The 19,030-nt window shown below is 42.5% G+C and overlaps 1 protein-coding gene across 3 annotated transcripts in view; it reads left to right on the top strand.

The window, feature by feature from the left end:
* SRD5A1 (steroid 5 alpha-reductase 1) overlaps nucleotides 1-19,030 on the top strand; it is a 36,296-nt gene that overhangs the window by 6,040 nt on the left and 11,226 nt on the right. Inside the window, exons 1-3 of one of the 3 annotated variants that reach the window (XM_055367787.2) lie at nucleotides 5,804-5,987; nucleotides 12,528-12,694; nucleotides 16,748-16,849. In XM_055367787.2, coding sequence (XP_055223762.1) covers nucleotides 5,914-5,987; nucleotides 12,528-12,694; nucleotides 16,748-16,849 — 343 coding nt within the window. In that variant the 5' untranslated portion in view covers nucleotides 5,804-5,913. Of the gene's footprint in view, nucleotides 1-5,803; nucleotides 5,988-12,527; nucleotides 12,695-16,747; nucleotides 16,850-19,030 lie in introns of those variants that run through there. The other 2 variants (XM_004059060.5, XM_019013418.4) reach the window with 2 other exon arrangements.

The raw sequence follows: 19,030 nt of genomic DNA, 5'->3' as shown, positions 1-19,030 counted from the left end.
CAGATCCCATCGAGCATATGAGTATGAACAGTTATTTACCAGTTACTTGGGTTTATACTGTATGGGTAATTCTGCCGGTTTGAATAGCTGGAGAAATCACTCAAGTGCTGCTTAGGAGCAGACGTTTGAGAAGCTCGGAGTTCTCAGTGCCCTTGTGTGGGTGCCACCCCACAGCCCTCGCGGACAGTAAGAATGGACATGGAGGCAGCCCCGCTGATTTTGTTCTTTTCAATAATCCATTTTTCTTCCTGGGTGCTTATAGGGTGCTTTCTTTTTCCTTAGATGGATAATCTGTGTTTGCTTGTTTATTAATTTCGCCTGATTTTCTCCAAGCCTTTTTAGGAAATTGAATTTAGCCCAGGAAATTGAATTTCTCCATGTCTCTCATTCTGTCTGTTCTGAATGTTAGGTGCCAGGACTTAAGATACTTGTCAATATTGTATGTGAACAAACTTAAAGGTGAAATACATGCTTGTTGTAGAAAACTTAGAAAGTAATTCAAGGAAAGAAAGAAAAGTTGCCTATAATTTCATCTTAGAGATAAAACTGACGATATTGTGGTATTATCTTTTTCCCATATCTTTCATTGTTTTTAATAAGTGTTTTTCTAAGCAGTGGAGATACATACATACAAACACATACAACATCTTGTAACCTACTTTTAGCAGTTGGTAAGTATTTCTTCTGACTTAATAGAAACACTTAATGAAAATGACTGACAGTGAGGATTTCATATGCTTGAGCCAGACATTCCCATGTCTCAACGGGTCCTCATGGTGTGGTGGCTGGAGCACCTGGGAAAAGGGACATTGCCAGCCAGCCCTGCCACTGTGATGTTCTCTGGCCATGTCGCCATATTCCTGTGAGCTTCCACGTTCTGATCTGTAAAATAGGGATAATAGTCACAGTTTTGCAGTGTAAAAAAAGGGCATTTAGTATAGCATTAGGAATTATTAGAAACACTTTGATAAGGAGCTATAAGATGCACTTTTATATTATATCTAAGCTTGTAAACTCAACCAAAAGGCAACTGCAAATCGTCCTGGCCATTAAAGCACCAAATAAATTCTGGCTCATTAATACTCTCAGTTCAGCTCCATCATCAAACATGTCTCCCATTCCTGGTGGCCTCACAGACACCAAGGTTTGCAGTTTTCATGGGTGATAAAAACAACTTGATGAAAAGCAAGTCTTATTCTTTTTTTTTTTTTCAATTGAGATGGGGTCTCCCAATGTTGCCTGGTCTGGTCTCGGAACTCCTGGGCTCAAACAGTCCTCCTTCCTTGGCCTCCCAAAGTGATGGGATTACCACCACACCAGGCCAAAGCCTTGTTCTTTGCCTGGAAAGAAATAAGATAAAATAGGAAAATTGTAACATGACAGAGAATGAAGTGTCAGATTTAATCTTACATTTACTCTGATTAATCAGCAAACAGAATCTCTGTGTAGCTTCCCAGACCTAACTGTTTTGTATTCGTTAGCTTGTAATCAGAACAGAAAACAGATATATGACACATTACTTAACATCCTTTTTAATCCAAGTGCTTCATAGTTTCTCTTAAAAATGGTTTCCATCTTAAGGGACTGTCACCTTCTTGTTCAATCCTTTATTTTCTCAAAGAGAGGGAATAGTTGTTTCCCATTGTTCCTCTATGGAAGGGTGATTTTGGGTGCGAATGGGATGGTGTAGGAGAAGGGGCTGTGAGTGCCCATGCCTGTCCTAACTGGGGTAGTCTGGGCCGCAGACTGATGTGCTGTGAGTTCCATGAGTAATTTATGTCCAGGCAGGTGCACCCACCTTCCTTGCTATCTGAAATTGGCCCCATGGCCCTAAGTAGGACCCTGTCATTTATGCCTGGGGTTCGCTGCACTCTCTCAAGTGCTGTCGTCCCTCTAGAGTCTAAACAAAGACTCAGGTAAAAGCCATGCCCAGACACCTTCTTCCCGACCCCACCCCACGTGAGTTCCAAATTGGCCACAGTCAAAGGAAAATCTTTGCCGACAACAATGGATTTCCAAGGAAGTAAACTGAGTAAAGCTAAAGGGAATGGCCCGCAAGAAGAAAAGCCTTCCAGGAGATGCTGAGAGGGGCAGAGCGCTTCCTTGGAGCAGAGTGCCTAGGTCCAAGTCAGAGCTCTCTAGAGGGAGGGAAGTCAGGAAGAAGATCTCACCTTCTCCTAGCAGCTGGAGGCAGAGGCAGCATTCCCCTCCTCTCCCCTGTCCACCACTCTGTTGACTTCAGCGGTTTTATGACAGGCCTATAGGCATCAGGGTTACTGGTGTCCCCTTCCAGGGCAGGAATCAGAGAACACCAGAAGAGACTGGTGTCGATCTTTGTAAGGCTCGGTTTCCAGTCCTTGCAGTTCTCAGACATTCACATGAGACAAAAAAGAGGGACAAATCTTATCCTGAGGTTCTTTGTGAATGTCTTATCGAGGGCATGTGCTAGAGCAGAAGTCATTCAAAAATGCAGCTACGCAGAAGCACGTCCTCACTCCCAGAGCACAGCCAAACCTAGACCGCAGCAGCTGCAGCCATGTAGCACCAGTGCCCTGAGCAAGTTGATGTCAAGTTGATGTCTCCAAAATATAACACACTTGTGCTAATTCAGACTAATTGTCAGCAGGCTTTTCTGGAAAGAGCCAGGTAGTGCATATCTTAGGCTTTGTGGGCCAAGATACTGGGTAGGTATTTACGATGAGAGAAAACACATTTTCACAAAAGTTTCAGTGGTAAATTCAAAATATATTATCTTAGTGCATTTTTTGTAATATATGTCTAATGAGAAGAATAGAATTCTTTTCTTGGTGAGGGATAACATTTCACTTATTGGGATTCAAAGTTAGTGTTTCCTATTATCAACATCTATTGTAAATGTTCCTCTCTTAGTGTTGATCTGTCATGAGATTTTACGTATTTTATCTCTATAAATGGAAGCGTTGACATCAGTCCACATGTATATGATTTTAATTGAGCATGATCATCACTTGGAAGGCACTCATGGAATCCTGTTAGATTCTTCTCTTGATCTTTGCCTTTCCATATGGTATTACGTTACAGATTCATATCTTCCTATGGAAGATTAGATGGCAACTCTTCCACTGCACAGTTAAATGGATTTTGAAATATGGAAATCCAGGTTCACAAACACACTGTATTTAAACTTAGAATTTATATCCACTGCAAACTTATGTGAGCATGGAGAGCTCACTTCTTTTAATTTTAGTAGCATGGAAAGTACAGAACGCAGTTTGATATGACTTGTGATTGGAACAATGTCAGTTGTCATCAAAATGACTTTAACACAGTATGAGTTTTGCACGAGTGCTGTTTTGCCTTGCAGCTTTAGGTTGAATTTATTATCAAGTCTGCAGTAAAAGCTACTTAAGCCCTTCAGAACTCAATAATGGTGGTGAGGGCAGTTCTTGCTCAGAAAAGTTTCAGTCTCAGCTCTGAGCTCAAAATAATGTGATAGAACTTTATTAAGCCATCAAACTGGTGTATTTACGTGGGACAAATCGGCATAGTCAGCTTATTTGTGACAAAAAGTTAGAGAACTGATGATAGTTGAGTCCATGAGAGGGATTGTCATTCACTGTTGACACTATGGGCTTAATCACACACAATAGATTTTCTGCAAAAGACCTGCTGATACAAAGAATCGCATGAAACACCTTACATTTTTACAAGCTTTGTAAGTTTGTAATTTGTTTGTTTGTTTTTGTCCCATACATTTTTATCACCATCATTTGCAACAGCTTAGCAGATTCCACTTTGGATTCTACTAAATTTGTGTTTTCTCAACATCTTTGAAAATATTCTCACCGGTAGTTGTTCTACACAGACTATCTAAAGAGCCTAAGCCTTCATTCACTTCAGCCTTGATGTGAACTCCTCAAATAAACAACTGAGCCATATCAGTAACATCCATAGACTCACCCAGAGCTGACAAAGACTGCTCATCATCTGCCTTGCTTTTTTTTTTTTAATTATTATTTTGAGACAGGATCTCACTCTGTCACCCAAGCTGGAGTGCAGTGGCATGATCCTCAGCTCATTGCAGCCTCCACCTCCCAGGCTCCGATGATCCTCCCACCTCAGTCTCCCAAGTAGCTGGGACTACGGGCATGTACCACCACACCCAGCTAATTTTCGTATTTTTTGTAGAGAGGGGGTTTCGCCATGTTGCCCAGGCTAGTCACAGCCATCTACCTGCCTTGGCCTCCCGAAGTGCTGGGATTACAGGCATGAGCCACTGCATCTGGTCCTGCCTTGCTTAAATTGACTGTTGAGGTTGCTCCCAGTGTCCTTAACTCCTCTAGCAAGTGTTCTCCCCAAAAGGCTAATTGTGAGAAACAAGTGTGTATTCTCTGGACGCGCCTCTTTGGTTGCTGCTGTTGATTAACTCACCATTGATGCGCAGCTTTCCTTGCTTCACTAACCAATGAACCGCCTGATAACCTACTTTGGTTGCAGCCTCATTTTCCTTTGTTTTGTGAAGAAATCCTGCTGCCTTGGCCTCCGTGCCTTAAATGTTCTAGTTTTTCTGACCAGTGCTTTTCTGTGAGTTGGGAATAGGCTGGTGAGTGCAGAGTCTGATAATATTATCCTCTATTATATTCTTTTGACACAGTTCTAGTGTCATTGCCAGCTGACGTTTTTCAAGTCAGAATTCAACCCACAACTTAGAAGAAAATTGGGAGAAATGGATCAAGGTTCGCTGGATGTGATTCTCATATGCCAGAGGGAACGTCCACCACATACGCAGAATGTTTCCTGGGAGTTGCTTCTCTCACACTGCATTTGTCCATTGTTTAAATGGGTGACATCCAGTGCAGAAGTGTCTTAAGCCATTTTCAATTCTGTGTATTTCAAGCTTGCTAATATTTTCCCTTCCTCTTTTTCACCTTGCCTTCCTGTTATCCAGTATTGAATTTAGGATGGATTTTGTTCAGGTCCAGAGGCCCGACCTCTTATGAACTGAGTCCTTTCTATTTTAATAGACATCTTTCTAAACCAAATCCAGGCCTTATATTCCCCTTTTATGTCTTGCTCTTTTTTTCTGTATTTCCTCAAACTTAGAATTCGAACACTTTCTCACCTCTATCCTGCAGTTTGCCTACTGGGAAATAACTTGAGGCCGTAACTGTCGGGGAAGTTTTCTCTCAACTTTCTCATACCGGTGTCCCTTTTGCTCTTTGCCGCATTGAGAATCTCCTAAGCTGACTTCAGAAGTGGGCTGCTTGCTCTTGGTACTTCTCAGCTTGGTACACTGAGGGGTAGAGTGAGAGCCACTCTGTCTTCTGCCATTAATTCTGTCCCTCCGGGTCTAACACAAGGCCTCCTGTTCTGGTTGACAAATGGGCCGAGGCAGGAAGGATGTCTGATCACAAGTCAAGATTGCCTCCTGTTTTTAAGGGAGCCTATGACAGTCCAAGAAGCCCACACTTACCTCTGTCAAAACCAAATTCTGCTTGTTCCACAGGAAATGTTGGTATGCAAGCACTTGCAGTGTGCCTACATCCCAAATGCCAGCCCATGGTACCCATTGTCTGCCCGGACCTGAATCATGATTCCAAGACTCAGAGAGAAATTGCTGGCATTCGTTGTTCTTATTCATTGCTTGGCAACACTACAGCTTCCAGGAGAATACCCACCTCACTGATGACACAACATCTGAATGCACACTTACTGGCCTACACGTGCTTTGCTGTAAATCAGTATGAAGTCTTCCTAGGGGTCCTGGCCTGAATGAGATGAGAACCTTGGAGGCTGCTTTTGACTCATGTGAATGTCTTCCCCAGGAGTTAAGTGGGAGTGCTGGGGAGAGAGTGGCTTGAGGATGCACAGCCAGCATGACACTACTATTATGTGATTACTGTCGATGTTCATAACCATAACTAATGACTAATTATGACTTTACCCTGGCGCAAATGGTCAGAATGGAAACAAATAACAAGCTTTACAGTTTTTCCTGCTCTATTAAGGTATAATTTGCAAATAATAAAATTCACCCATTTTAAGTCTGTAATTTGGGCTGGGCGCGGTGGCTCAGGCCTGTAATCCCAACACTTTGGGAGGTAGAGGCGGGTGGATCACCTGAGGTCAGGAGTTCGAGAACAGCCTGACCAACATGGAGAAACCCCGTCTCTACTAAAAATACAAAATTAGCCGGGTGTGGTAACACATGCCTGTAATCCCACCTACTCGGGAGGCTGAGGCAGGAGAATTGCTTCAACCCGGGAGGTGGAGGTTGCGGTGAGCCGAGATCACGCCACTGCACTCCAGCCTGGACCACAAGAGCGAAACTCCATCTCAAAAAAAAAAAAAAAAAGTCTGTAGTTTGATGAATTTTGGTGATTGCATATAGTTGTGTAATCATCACCGCAGATCAAGAGGTAGAACAGTTATATTCCTCTAAAAAGCTCCCTTTGTGTGTTTGCAGCCAGTCTCCACCCTGACTCTATTTTTGCCTTGTCTGGATTTCATAAGTCTAAATTCAGTTTCACAATCTATTTTTTTTATTTTTTTTATTATTATACTTGAAGTTCTAGGGTATATGTGCAGAACGTGCAGGTTTGTTACATAGGTATACACATGCCATGGTGGTTTGCTGCACCCATTAACCCGTGATCTGCATTAGGTATTTCTCCTAATGCTATCCTTCCCCCGATCCCCCACCCCACAACAGGCCCCAGTGTGTGATGTTCCCCTCCCTGTGTCCATGTGTTCTCATTGTTCAACTCCCACTTATGAGTGAAAACATGCAGTATTTTGTTTTCTGTTCTTGTGTTAGTTTGCTGAGAATGATAGTTTCCAGCATCATCCATGTCCCTGCAAAGGATATGAACTCATCCTTTTTTATGGATGCATAGTATTCCATGGTGTATATGTGCCACATTTTCTTTATCCAGACTATCATTGATGGGCATTTGTGTTGGTTCCAAGTCTTTGCTATTGTGAACAGTGCCACAATAAACATACGTGTACATGTGTCTTTATGGTAGAATGATTTATAATCCTTTGGGTATATACCCAGTAACGGGATTGCTGGGGCAAATGGTATTTCTAGTTCTAGATCCTTGAGGAATTTGGTTGGTAGGCTATTAATTACTGCTTCAATTTCAGAATTTGTTATTGGTGTATTCAGGGATTCGACTTCTTCCTGGTTTAATCTTGGGAGGGTGTATGTGTCCAGGAATTTATTTATTTCTTCTAGATAAAACTATTTCTTCTAGTTTATTTGCATAGAGGTGTTTATAGTATTCTCTGATGGTAGTTTGTATTTCTGTGGGACCGGTGGTGATATCCTCTTTATCATTTTTTATTGCGTCTATTTGATTCTTCTCTCTTTTCTTTTTTATTAGTCTGGCTAGCAGTCTATCTATTTTGTTGATCTTTTCAAAAAACCAGCTCCTAGATTCATTGATTTTTTTGAAGTGTTTTTCGTGTCTGTCTCTCCTTCAGTTCTGCTCTGATCTTAGTTATTTCTTATCTTCTGTTAGCTTTTGAATTTGTTTGTTCTTGCTTCTCTAGTTCTTTTAATTGTGTGTTAGGGTGTCAATTTTAGATCTTTCCTGTTTTCTCTTGTGGGCATTTAGTGCTATAAATTTCCCTCTACACACTGCTTTAAATGTGTCCCAAAGATTCTGGTATGTTGTATCTTTGTTCTTATTGGTTTTGAAGAACATCTTTATTTCTGCTTTCATTTTGTTATTTATCCAGTAGTCATTTAGGAGCAGGTTGTTCAGTTTCCATGTAGTTGTGTGGTTTTGAGTGAGTTTCTTAATCTTGAGTTCTAATTTGATCGCACTGTGATATAAGAGACTGTTTGTTATGATTTCCATTCTTTTGCATTTGTTGAGGAGTGTTTTACTTCCAACTATGTGGTCAATTTTAGAATAAGTGTGATGTGGTGCTGAGAAGAATGTATATTCTGTTGATTTGGGGTGGAGAGTTCTGTAGATGTCTACTAGGTCCGCTTGATCCAGAGCTGAGTTCAAGTCCTGGATATCCTTGTTAATTTTCTGTCTCATTGATCTGTCTAATATTGACAGTGGGGTGTTAAAGTCTCCCACTATTGTTGTGTGGGAGTCTAAGTCTCTTTGTAGGTCTTTAAGAACTTGCTTTATGAATCTGGGTGCTGCTGTATTGGGTGCATATATATCTAGGATAGTTACCTCTGCTTGTTGCATTGATCTCTTTACCATTATGCCCTTCTTCATCTCTTTTGACCTTTTTGGTTTAAAATCTGTTTTCTCAGAGACTAGGATTGCAACCCCTGCTTTTTGCTTTCCATTTGCTTGGTAAGTATTCCTCCATCCCTTTATTTTGAGCCTATGTGTGTCTTTGCACGTGAGATGGGTCTCCTGAATACAGCACACCGATGGGTCTTGTCTCTTTATCCAATTTGCCATCTGTGTCTTTTAAATGGAGCATTTAGCCTGTTTACATTTAAGGTTAGTATTGTTATCTGTGAATCTGATCCTTTCATTATGATGTTAGCTGGTTATTTTGCCTGTTAGTTTATGCAGTTTCTTCATAGTGTCGATGATCTTTACAATTTGGTATATTTTTGCAGTGGCTGGTACCGGTTGTTCCTTTCCATGTTTAGTGCTTCCTTCAGGAGCTCTTGTAAGGCAGTCCTGATGGTGACAAAATCTCTCAGCATTTGCTTGTCTGTAAAGGATTTTATTTCTCCTTCACTTATGAAGCTTAGTTTGGCTGGATATGAAATTCCAGATATGAAAGAAAAGAAAATTCTTTTCTTTCAGAATGTTGAATATTGGCCCCCACTCTCTTCTGGCTTGTAGGGTTTCTGCCAAGAGATCTGCTGTTAGTCTGATGGGCTTCCCTTTATGGGTAACCAGCCCTTTCTCTCTGGCTGCCCTTAACATTTTTTCCTTCATTTCAACCTTGGTGAATCTGACAATTATGTGTCTTGGGGTTGCTCTCCTCAAGGAGTATCTTTGTGGTGTTCTCTGTATTTCCTGAATTTGAATGTTGGCCTGCCTTGCTAGGTTGGGGAAGTTCTCCTGGATAATATCCTGAAGAGTGTTTTCCAACTTGGTTCCATTCTCCCTGTCACTTTCAGGTACAAGAGTCAAACGTAGATTTGGTCTTTTCACATAGTCCCATATTTCTTGGAGGCTTTGTTTCTTTTCACTCTAAGTCTTCTCACTTTATTTCATTGAGTTGATCTTCAATGACTGATATCCTTTTGCCACTTGATTGATTTGGCTATTGATACTTGTGTATGCTTCATGAAGTTCTTGTGCTGTGTTTTTCAGCTGCATCAGGTCATTTATGTTCTTCTCTAAGCAGGTTATTCTAGTTAGCAGTTCCTCTAACCTTTTTTCCAGGTTCTTATCTTCCTTGCATTGGGTTAGAACATGCTCCTTTGGCTCAGAGGAGTTTGTTATTACCCACCTTCTGAAGCCTACTTCTGTCAATTCGTCAAACTAATTTTCTATCCAGTTTTGTTCCCTTGCTGGCAAGGAGTTGTGATCCTTTGGAGGAGAATAGGCATTCTGGCTTTTTGAATTTTCAGCCTTTTTGCACTGGTTTTTCCCCATCTTTGTGGATTTATCTGCCTTTGGTCTTTGATGTTGGTGATATCGATACTATTTTTTTTCTGTTTGTTAGTTTTCCTTCTAACAGGCCCCTCTGCTGCAGGTCTGCCTGAGTTTGCTGGAGGTCCACTCCAGACCCTGTTTGCCTGGGTATCACCAGTGGAGGCTGCAGAACAACAAACATTGCTGCCTGTTCCTACCTCTGGAAGCTTCATCCCAGAGGGGCACCCGCCAGATGCCAGCCAGAGCTCTCCAGTATGAGGTGTCTGTCGGCCCCTGCTGGGAGGAGTCTTCCATCCAGTGTGGATACACGGGGGGGTCAGGGACCCACTTGAGGAGGTTGTCCCTTATCAGAGCTCGAACTCTGTGCTGGGAGAACCGCTGGTCTCTTCAGAGCTGTCAGGCAGAGACGTTTAAGTCTGCTGAAGCTGCGCCCAGAGCCGCCCCCTCCCCCAGGTGCTCTGTCCCAGGGAGCTGCGGTTGGCTCTGCCCAGTTCGAACTTCCTGGGGCTTTGTTTACACTGTGAGGGTAAAACCCTCTACCTAAGCCTCAGCAGTGGTGGATGCCCCTCCCCCCACCAAGCTCCAGCATCCCAGGTCAACCTCAGACTGCTCTGGAGCAGTGAGAATTTCAAGCCAGTGGATCTTAGCTTTCTGGGCTTCATCGGCGTGGGACCCAATGAGCCAGGCACTGGAGAGAATGGTCTGCTGGTTGCGAAGACTATGGGAAAAGTGCAGTGTCTGGGCCAGAATGCACTGTTCCTCCTGGTACAGTCTCTCATGGCTTCCCTTGGCTAGGAAAGGGAAATCCCTTGACCGCTTGCACTTCCTGGGTGAGGCGATGCCCCACCCTGCTTTGGCTCGCCCTCTGTGGGCTGCACCCACTGTCCAACCAGTCCCAGTGAGATAAGCCAGTTACCTCAGTTGGAAATGCAGGAATCACCCACCTTCTGTGTCGATCTCACTGGGAGCTGCAAGACCAGAGCTGTTCCTATTCAGCCATCTTCCCTGCCCACCCTTCACAATCTATTAATATATAGAGAGCAGTAATATTGCCCAAAAAGGGAAAGTTAATCTTTGTGGTTAATCCTCTCCCCTGAGTCTCATTTTGCCTTTTCTAGAATTTCATAAGTCTAAATTGGATTTATTTCATTGGTAACAGTGCTATTCATGTTGTCTTTCTTTCTTCTCGGGTCAGTTTTGGTCATCTGTGTCTTTCAAGGACTTTGTCTATTTCATCAAGTTGTTAAATTTATTGGTATAAGGTTGTTCATAATAGTTCCTTATTACCTGGGTGGATCACGTGAGCCCAGGAGTTCAAGACCAGAGCTAGAGATCAGACATAGAGAGACCCTGTCTCTACAAAAAAAAGTTTTTAAATTAACCAGGTGTGGTGATGTGTGCCTGAGGTCCCAGCTACTCAGGAAGCTGAGGCAGGAGGATCACTTGAGCCTAGGATGTTGAGGCTGCAGTGAGCTGTGATTGCCCCACTGCACTCTAGCCTGAGTGACAGAGCAAGACCCTGTCTTGAAAAAAAAAAAAAGAGTTCCTTATTATCCTCTTAAGGTCTGTAGGATATGTAGTGATGTCCCCTCTTTCAATGTGTTATACACTTATATTAAAAAGAAAATTCAAACAGAGAATAACATTTTGCATTCTCTTTATAATTTTCTAATTTCTTGTCCTTTTATTTTAACTCCTTAAACCTTTAGTAAAATGCACCTAAGCCAGTGTGGTACAACAGAACATGATCTTTCTTTTTTTTTTTTTTAATTACACTTAAGTTTTAGGGTACATGTGCACAACGTGCAGGTTAGTTACATATGTATACATGTGCCGTGCTGGTGCGCTGCACCCACTAACTTGTCATCTAGCATTAGGTATATCTCCCAATGCTATCCCTCCCCCCTCCCCCCACCCCACAACAATCCCCAGAGTGTGATGTTCCCCTTCCTGTGTCCATGTGATCTCATTGTTCAATTCCCACCTATGAGTGAGAATATGCGGTGTTTGGTCTTTTGTTCTTGCGATAGTTTACTGAGAATGAACATGATCTTTCAATTGCCCCGATTTACATTTAAGCTCAGCCACTCACTAGCCTGTGGCCTTGAGCAACTTACTTTACCACTCTGAGTCTTAATTTTATCCTCTATCAAATGTGGATAAGAGTGCCTCTGCCTGGTTAGCTGAGCTGGGGGCAAGGAGTCGCTGGGGGAATTGGGGGTGGGGCTAGCAGGTGAAAGTGCTCAGTGAATGGAAGCCATTGCAATGGTGATGGATGATGTGATGATGTGTTCCAAATCTTATTACTTAGACTAGGACTGGTTAATGGTTTTAGGATAGTGGAAATCTTGGAGCCTCTTGAAGCCCTTAGTTTTCTCAAATTCAGTGTATGCTGTTTTATATTGCATGTAAGTAGAATCTGGAGTTTGTACACTGTGGTAAACATGATTGAAACGTGGTAATGCTTTATTGAAAAATCTGCTTTTTGGCTGGATACAGTGGCTTATGCCTATAATCCCAACATTTTGGGACAACAGGCAGGAAGATCACTTGAGGCCGAAGTTTGAGACCAGCTTGAGCAACAGATTGAGACTTGGTCTCTACAAAATAATAATAATAATAATAATAAGTGTGGTGGCACATGCTTGTAGTCCCAGCTACTCGAGAGGCTGGGACAGGAAGATCGCTTAAGCCCTGGAGCTCAAGACCACAGTGAGCCATGATCAAGCCACTGTACTGCAGCCTGGGCAACACAGCAAGAACCTGTCTCAAAAAATAAAATTAAAATCAAAATCCACCTTTAGCTTAGATATAATAAATTAGTATAAATGTTACTGAGGATGACATTTGTACAAGAAAGTAAGATTTAAAACCCAAATCATTTAAGATAGGATTACGGAAATGATTATCTTTAACTTTTTAAAAAATTGTGCCTGTTTCTTGTTTCCTAAGGTGCTTAATTTACCCATTTCTGATGCGAGGAGGAAAGCCTATGCCACTGTTGGCGTGTACAATGGCGATTATGTTCTGTACCTGTAACGGCTATTTGCAAAGCAGATACTTGAGCCATTGTGCAGTGTATGCTGATGACTGGGTAACAGATCCCCGTTTTCTAATAGGTGAGTGTCCACGGCAGTGAACTCCGCCTTGTTCACATCATTGCTTTTATGTTGATGTCCCAGTGGTTTCTAATGAGAAAGTCCAAGCTTCCTGTGAGAACAAAGACAACAGAGAAAGCAGCAGCACCCCGGAGTCCCCATGGGAGAGCCCAGCTGTCTCAGCACAGCTGGGGGCAGGGAGGTGACGCAGGTGCTGGGCACCTTCCCCCGCACGAGCAGGTGCTGAAGCACAGGTACCTGGTCAGGCCAAGAACCCAAAAATAGCAGTGGGCTGTAGCAGAATGAGCAGGGACTAAAGATTGAGACCCTTTGGCCACTCATTGACCACATAATCTCCTGCGGTTCCTTCCATGACATGAGGAAAACCCAGACTGGGTTAGCTTCCTACAGTGCAGCTTCTGTGATTCTATGAACTTGAATCAACTTTTAGGTTTATGAAGTTGTTGAATTTTTTTATTTGTATCAGTTAATGTGAATTAATGTACATTTTCAATCTCTAATTATAACTTTTTAAGTTCTAAGCAAAAATGAAAATAAAACAGCCATCAAAAATATTTGCAAGAGCATTAAAAATTAACAATCTGGCTGGGTGCAGTGGCTCACACTGTAATCCTAGCACTTTGGGAGGCTGAGGTGGGCAGATGACTTGAATCCAGGAGTTCAAGACCAGCCTGGGCAACATGGCGAAATTCCACCTCTACAAAAAATACAAAAACGTAGCTGGGCGTGGTGACACGCACCGTGGTCCCAGCTTACTCAGAGGCACTGAGGTGGGAGGATCACCTGAGGCCAGGAGATCAAGGCTGCAGTGAGCCATGATTGTGCCACTGTGTTCCAGCCTGGGTGACAGAGTGAGACTCTGTCTCAAAAAAAAAAAAAAAAAAAAAAAAAAACCTCAGGGATCCTATATATATGAAAGGTTCTTCTATATATTTGTTTAGTCTATCCTAGCATTTAGATATTAAACCATACTGAGGTGTAGCTTACAACGGTAGCATGCTAAAAGTCTGAAGTCAGTCTGTCAGATTTGCAAACTACCCTGCAGTGCTTCACCTTAAGCTACATAAAGTGACCTTACATTGCATTGTGCTTTTTCTCCATGTGTATTAATTTATAATCATAGAAATAAACTAACACTTGGATAGTACTTTGTTGCTGAGAGATCCCTTTCACATTTCTCAGCCATGTTTTTTGTTGGTGAATTAGAATTTTATTCCAAGGTTTCATCATACCTGAGGATCGTTACAGTGAGACACCTGTCCCTCCTCTACAAAAGGAGGGTTGGCTGAGAAGGCGTTTCAAGATCCTTTTCTAGCTCCAGAGTCTGTGCCTCCATGAAATGCTAGACTAAATTCTTTGGTACTAAACTGTTGTACACTACCCCCAAATATCTTCTTGGTTTACCTGCTTTTTGACTACTTTATTTTCTTCTGCCCTACCTGTCAAGAGGAAGAACAGGCTTTTGAGTTCCTGTGCAGATCACGATTTATGCCTCCCCATGTTCTCTGAGGCAGAAAGGATGTCCCTAAGATGTGAAAGGTCAGAAGAGTTACACAGCTGGCCCAAGACATCTAGACGCAGTGAATGGCAGAGCGGTGATTTCCACCGCCTCACCAAGCTGAGCGTCCGCAAGTGGCAACAAGGAATAAGAGGAAGGGGAATTTCTTTGTTTTTTTCTTTTTAACTAAAGATATAGATTTTAAATGTTTGCCAGAGAGTCTCATGGGACTCACCTCTATGATGAACAACAGCAGAAGAACCCTCCTATTTAAAGTAGCTCCGCAGATGGTTCGCATCACGTAGAGGTGACTGTGAAGCTGGTCAGAGATTCCAAACACCAATCAATTGTAGACCTCTTGACTTCTCTACAATTAAACAGAAGGATTTGAAAAGGAAAAAATATGCCAATTGGAAGACAATCTAGGTTACCTTTTGTGTGTTATATTTATTGCTTAGAGTTTATTGTTTTTGTGAGGAAACAGACATGAAATTACACAAATAAGTAATTATGCCTACTATAGTTACCATGAAGTAATAAGCAAATAATAATAATAATTTTTTTTTTTGAGATGGAGTCTCTCTATCGCCCAGGCTGGAGTGCAGAGGTGCAATCTCGGCTCACTGCAACCTCTGCCCCCTGAGTTCAAGAGATTCTCCTGCCTCAGCCTCCCGAGTAGCTGGGACTATAGGTGCATGCCACTATGCCCAACTAATTTTTTTTATTTTTTTAGTAAAGACAGGGTTTCACCATGTTGGCCAGACTGGTCTTGGACTCCTGACCTCAGGTGATTCACCCGCCTCAGCCTCCCAAAGTGGTGGGATTACAGGTGTGAGCCACCGTGCCCAGCAGATTTCTAACAAAAGGTTTTTCAAAACAGCAAAAGTGGTTAATCTAAAATATTTTATAGAGATTTTAAGTTTTTTTTTTTTTTGAGGCAGCCTGTCATCCAGGCTGGAGTGCAGTGGCGTGATCTTGGCTCATGGCAACGTGTGCCTCCCAGGCTCAAGCAATTCTTGTGCCTCAACCTCAGAGTAGCTGGGATTACAGGCGTGCGCCATCTTACCTGGTTAATTTTTGTATTTTCAGTAGAGATGGGGTTTCACCATGTTGGCCAGGCTGGTCTTGAACCCCTGGCCTGAAGTGATCCACCCACCTTGGCCTCCCAAAGTGCTGGGATTATAGGTGTGAGCCACTATGCCCAGCCAGATTTTAAGATTCTTATAAATGGAATTAAATATTTAGCTTAGATGAACACAAGTACTAGTTTTCTTCCAATCTAAGCAATAAAGGGAGCTTGTCTCCTAGAAGAAACATGAAGTAACCATGTTATTTAGACAACATGATTCCTTTCTAGAACCTCATATTGGAAGCCAAATTACCTAGGGGTGAAACACTAAAATCCCAAAAAGGTAGCAAATCAACTATAAATGTATGGATCCAATAAATGACTTACAAAACGTATTATAAAACTTGGTATGAACTGCTTTGCTTAGGAAAAAAAATAAAAGCTGATTACAGTGGCAAAATCAGAAGGAAGAAATCTTGAAACCCTTGCTATAGACCAGAAGGTTTTCCATGTCCTTTTTCTAACTGTGAAAAAGTATTCAATGTCACTGGTGATGACTCAGATAATAATGATGCCCCACGTGTACATTGATTTAATATTGAACTGAATGCCAGCATTAAGCAGCATCTGTCTTTCACATTTTAAAAAAGTATATCAGAACCATCAGGTTAACCTCTTTTTATCAATATTTCTTTTATAAAACACTGTTTTGGCCTTTTGCCTTTTCTTGATGGAATTAATTGATGTGATACTAACAACTCTCCTTTAAGTGATGAAAAATCCCTGCGGATTCGTAAGAATAGGAGAGAAAACTGGGGATACCGTGGGATTCTGGGGAGAACCATGCAGGCGGCCACGGGAGACTCTTGTCAAGAACCGAGGAGGAAGGACTGACCGAGCAATGCTGATTGATGAGCCTGCAGGAATTCTGCAGTGGGGGAAACGTAGATGCGCATTAATTTGTTTAAATGAGGTTGTAAATAAGAGAAGAAGACCAGAGATCTACTCCTAGGAACTGCCACCCCTCAAGGGGTGACGTACAGCCAGTGGTGACAGAGCAGCACAGGAGCATCACCCCTCCTGGTTCATGTGGTGGAGATGGCAGCATTGCCTCATGCAGATTTTGTGAGAAATAAGTGGGATGCGTCTGTCTGGTGGGCTGACTCCCTGATACTCCCTGGAAAGGAGCCGTGTGCCCAAGTCAGATTTCTGTCCATACTTGTCATCCTGAAGATGTAGATTGTGATGAACAGGTCAAAGTATTTTGAGTACATTAGATGATGTATTTGTGTTATTAGAAAAACAAAGCCCTGCTTGGCATACCTGACAACAGTGCTTAATGGTTTTTACTGCCAGTTATGGCTAATATGTTACACTAACAATGGTAATATGAAGGGTTGCAATAATACTGTTCAGTCAGGCTGGGGCTCATAGTGAAATTTTATGGTTTATTAGCCATAATCATCTTGCAATTTTTTTCCTTTAGGTTTTGGCTTGTGGTTAACGGGCATGTTGATAAACATCCATTCAGATCATATCCTAAGGAATCTCAGAAAACCAGGGGATACTGGATACAAAATACCAAGGGGTACGTACAGAAAGTGAAGAATTTCTGTGAAAGTTGCTTGCCATGGTGCCTGGCTATTTTAGTGTTGCCAGCTCTAAGAAGTAGTAGCGTAGTAGTTATTAGCTACAAGTTTTCAGTGTAAGTCATCATTAGTAATAACAAGTGCTATTGTTATTGTCTTATTAGATTAACAAAAGACCCAAATCTAGCTAACTGAACAGTTATTAAACAAAGCAGAAACTCCAGTTATATCTGTGCTTTGGAAGAGAGGATGAGGAAGAATTTATGATTGACGAGGAGTGTCTGACACTTTTGTTTCTAGCAGTATAATGGAATAGATACTTTGACCCTCCTCTGAAAACAGTTTAAAACATTGGAATATTTTGAAAGTCTTCTTAAACGCATCAGTATACTATCAAGAAAGGAACTAATCATCAGAGGACAAGATCTAGGTGAATGGTGGAATCTGGAGCGTGTCTTTTGAGAATTTGTGATGAGGCGCCGACCACCATGCTGGTTTATAACCCAGATTCGCACTACTTGTATAGTATGAAAAATCTCAAGCCATAAATTAATTTCCGTGGCCTGGGGTAGTGGTGGACTCTCCTGGCCAGCAAAAGCCCAGATCCCCAAGGGGATCTGCTTTCAACCTGAGTCTCAAAGAACCCAATGTGCCACGTTCCACAGAGTAAGAGGCACGGTCACAAGGTACAGAACCCACAAGGAAGTACAGCACCATGAGGGAGAGCGTAATTCAACATGAAAGATTTCAGATGTTAGAATTAATGGAAACATTATAAAGTGAGTACTTGAAATGCTTTTTAAAAGGAGTAGATTACAATTAGGAGTAAGAAGCAATGTACCATAAAAGGACTAGAAACCAACAGAGCTTCGGAAAAAATTTTTTAAAGTACATAAATCTAAAACTTTAATGGAGAAAGGGCGTGACATCACTTAGTTTGAAATTCTTCCACTTATGTTCCTAGAAACCATATGAGAATAGCAACAAAAACAAACAATGCTACAAATCTCAAATTACTTAAACTGTGACCCTGAGAACCTGGAATCAGCAAAGCCAGCTCCAGACGTGATGGTAGTGTGATAGAAGTGGCAGAGAAGAGAAAACATGACAGAGTCCTAGACAGGCTGCTGATCACCTATTCAGCCCCTGGGTGGATTGGGGAAGAATCCTGTCTTTGGTGTTGGGCTTATGAGCAAACCGCACCCTCATGGGGTAATCCCAAGGAGCCGCTTCCTCTGGCAGGTACAGTGGCTGGGAGAGCACAGTGTAAGCTGGATGGTGGCCCCCTCACTTCCTGCCCAGCACCCTTGCATGGGGAACATCATGATTCCAAATTAATCGGCAAGTGTTCATCCCCTGAAGGAGAGGGCCCTGTCCTGAGGAGGAGCTGCCATGAGCCAGACTAAGAAGGGACAGGGCACAGTCCTGGGGAAGGCAGAATGAAAAGGTGCAGAAGATGCCAGAAGCCACAGACTGGCCGATTTGAGAAACACCACTTCCAAAAGAAAGGGCATCCCCAGAGACGGCAGGATCCCATGGGAGGACCCTCCTGGGCCAGGCTGGTTATGGAAAGGCCTGAGGTGCCTTATACAGAGGGTCCTGTCCGCTGTTCCACAGTAGTTGAGATGCCACAAAAACTTTTCAGCCCCTTTCCCTCCATTTCCTGCTCTCAGTGTCTGATCCTTGTTCTAATCCAACATATTCAAACCTGAACAACAAAAAAGGTACAATCCCCAAATCTGTGCAGTCATAACATTAGGACGGCAAAAAAGCAGCAAAACTTACCTGAGCAGAAATGTGTTTCACAAAGCAGGGGAAAATTGTAATCAAACTTCCAACATGAATTTTAAAATGTGAATGGAGGCCAAGCGTGGTGGCTGACGCCTGTAATCCCAGCACGTTGAGAGGCCGAGGTGGGCAGATCACATGAGGTCCAGAGTTCAAGACCAACCTGGCCAACATGGTAAAACCCCCATCCCTACTAAAAACACAAAAATTAGCTGGGCGTGGTGGCACGTGCCTGTAATCCCAGCTACTTGGGAGGCTGAGACACGAGAATCACTTGAGTCTGGGAGGCAGAGGGTGCAGTTAGCTGAGATCATGCCACTGTATTCCAGCCTGGATGACAGAATGAGACTCTGTCTCGAAAAAATAAAAAATAAAAATAAAATGTGAATGGA

This window comes from Gorilla gorilla, chromosome 19, assembly GCF_029281585.2.
Source record: "Gorilla gorilla gorilla isolate KB3781 chromosome 19, NHGRI_mGorGor1-v2.1_pri, whole genome shotgun sequence".
Classification (NCBI taxonomy): domain Eukaryota; kingdom Metazoa; phylum Chordata; class Mammalia; order Primates; family Hominidae; genus Gorilla; species Gorilla gorilla.
This window is presented reverse-complemented; position numbering and strand designations above follow the sequence as displayed.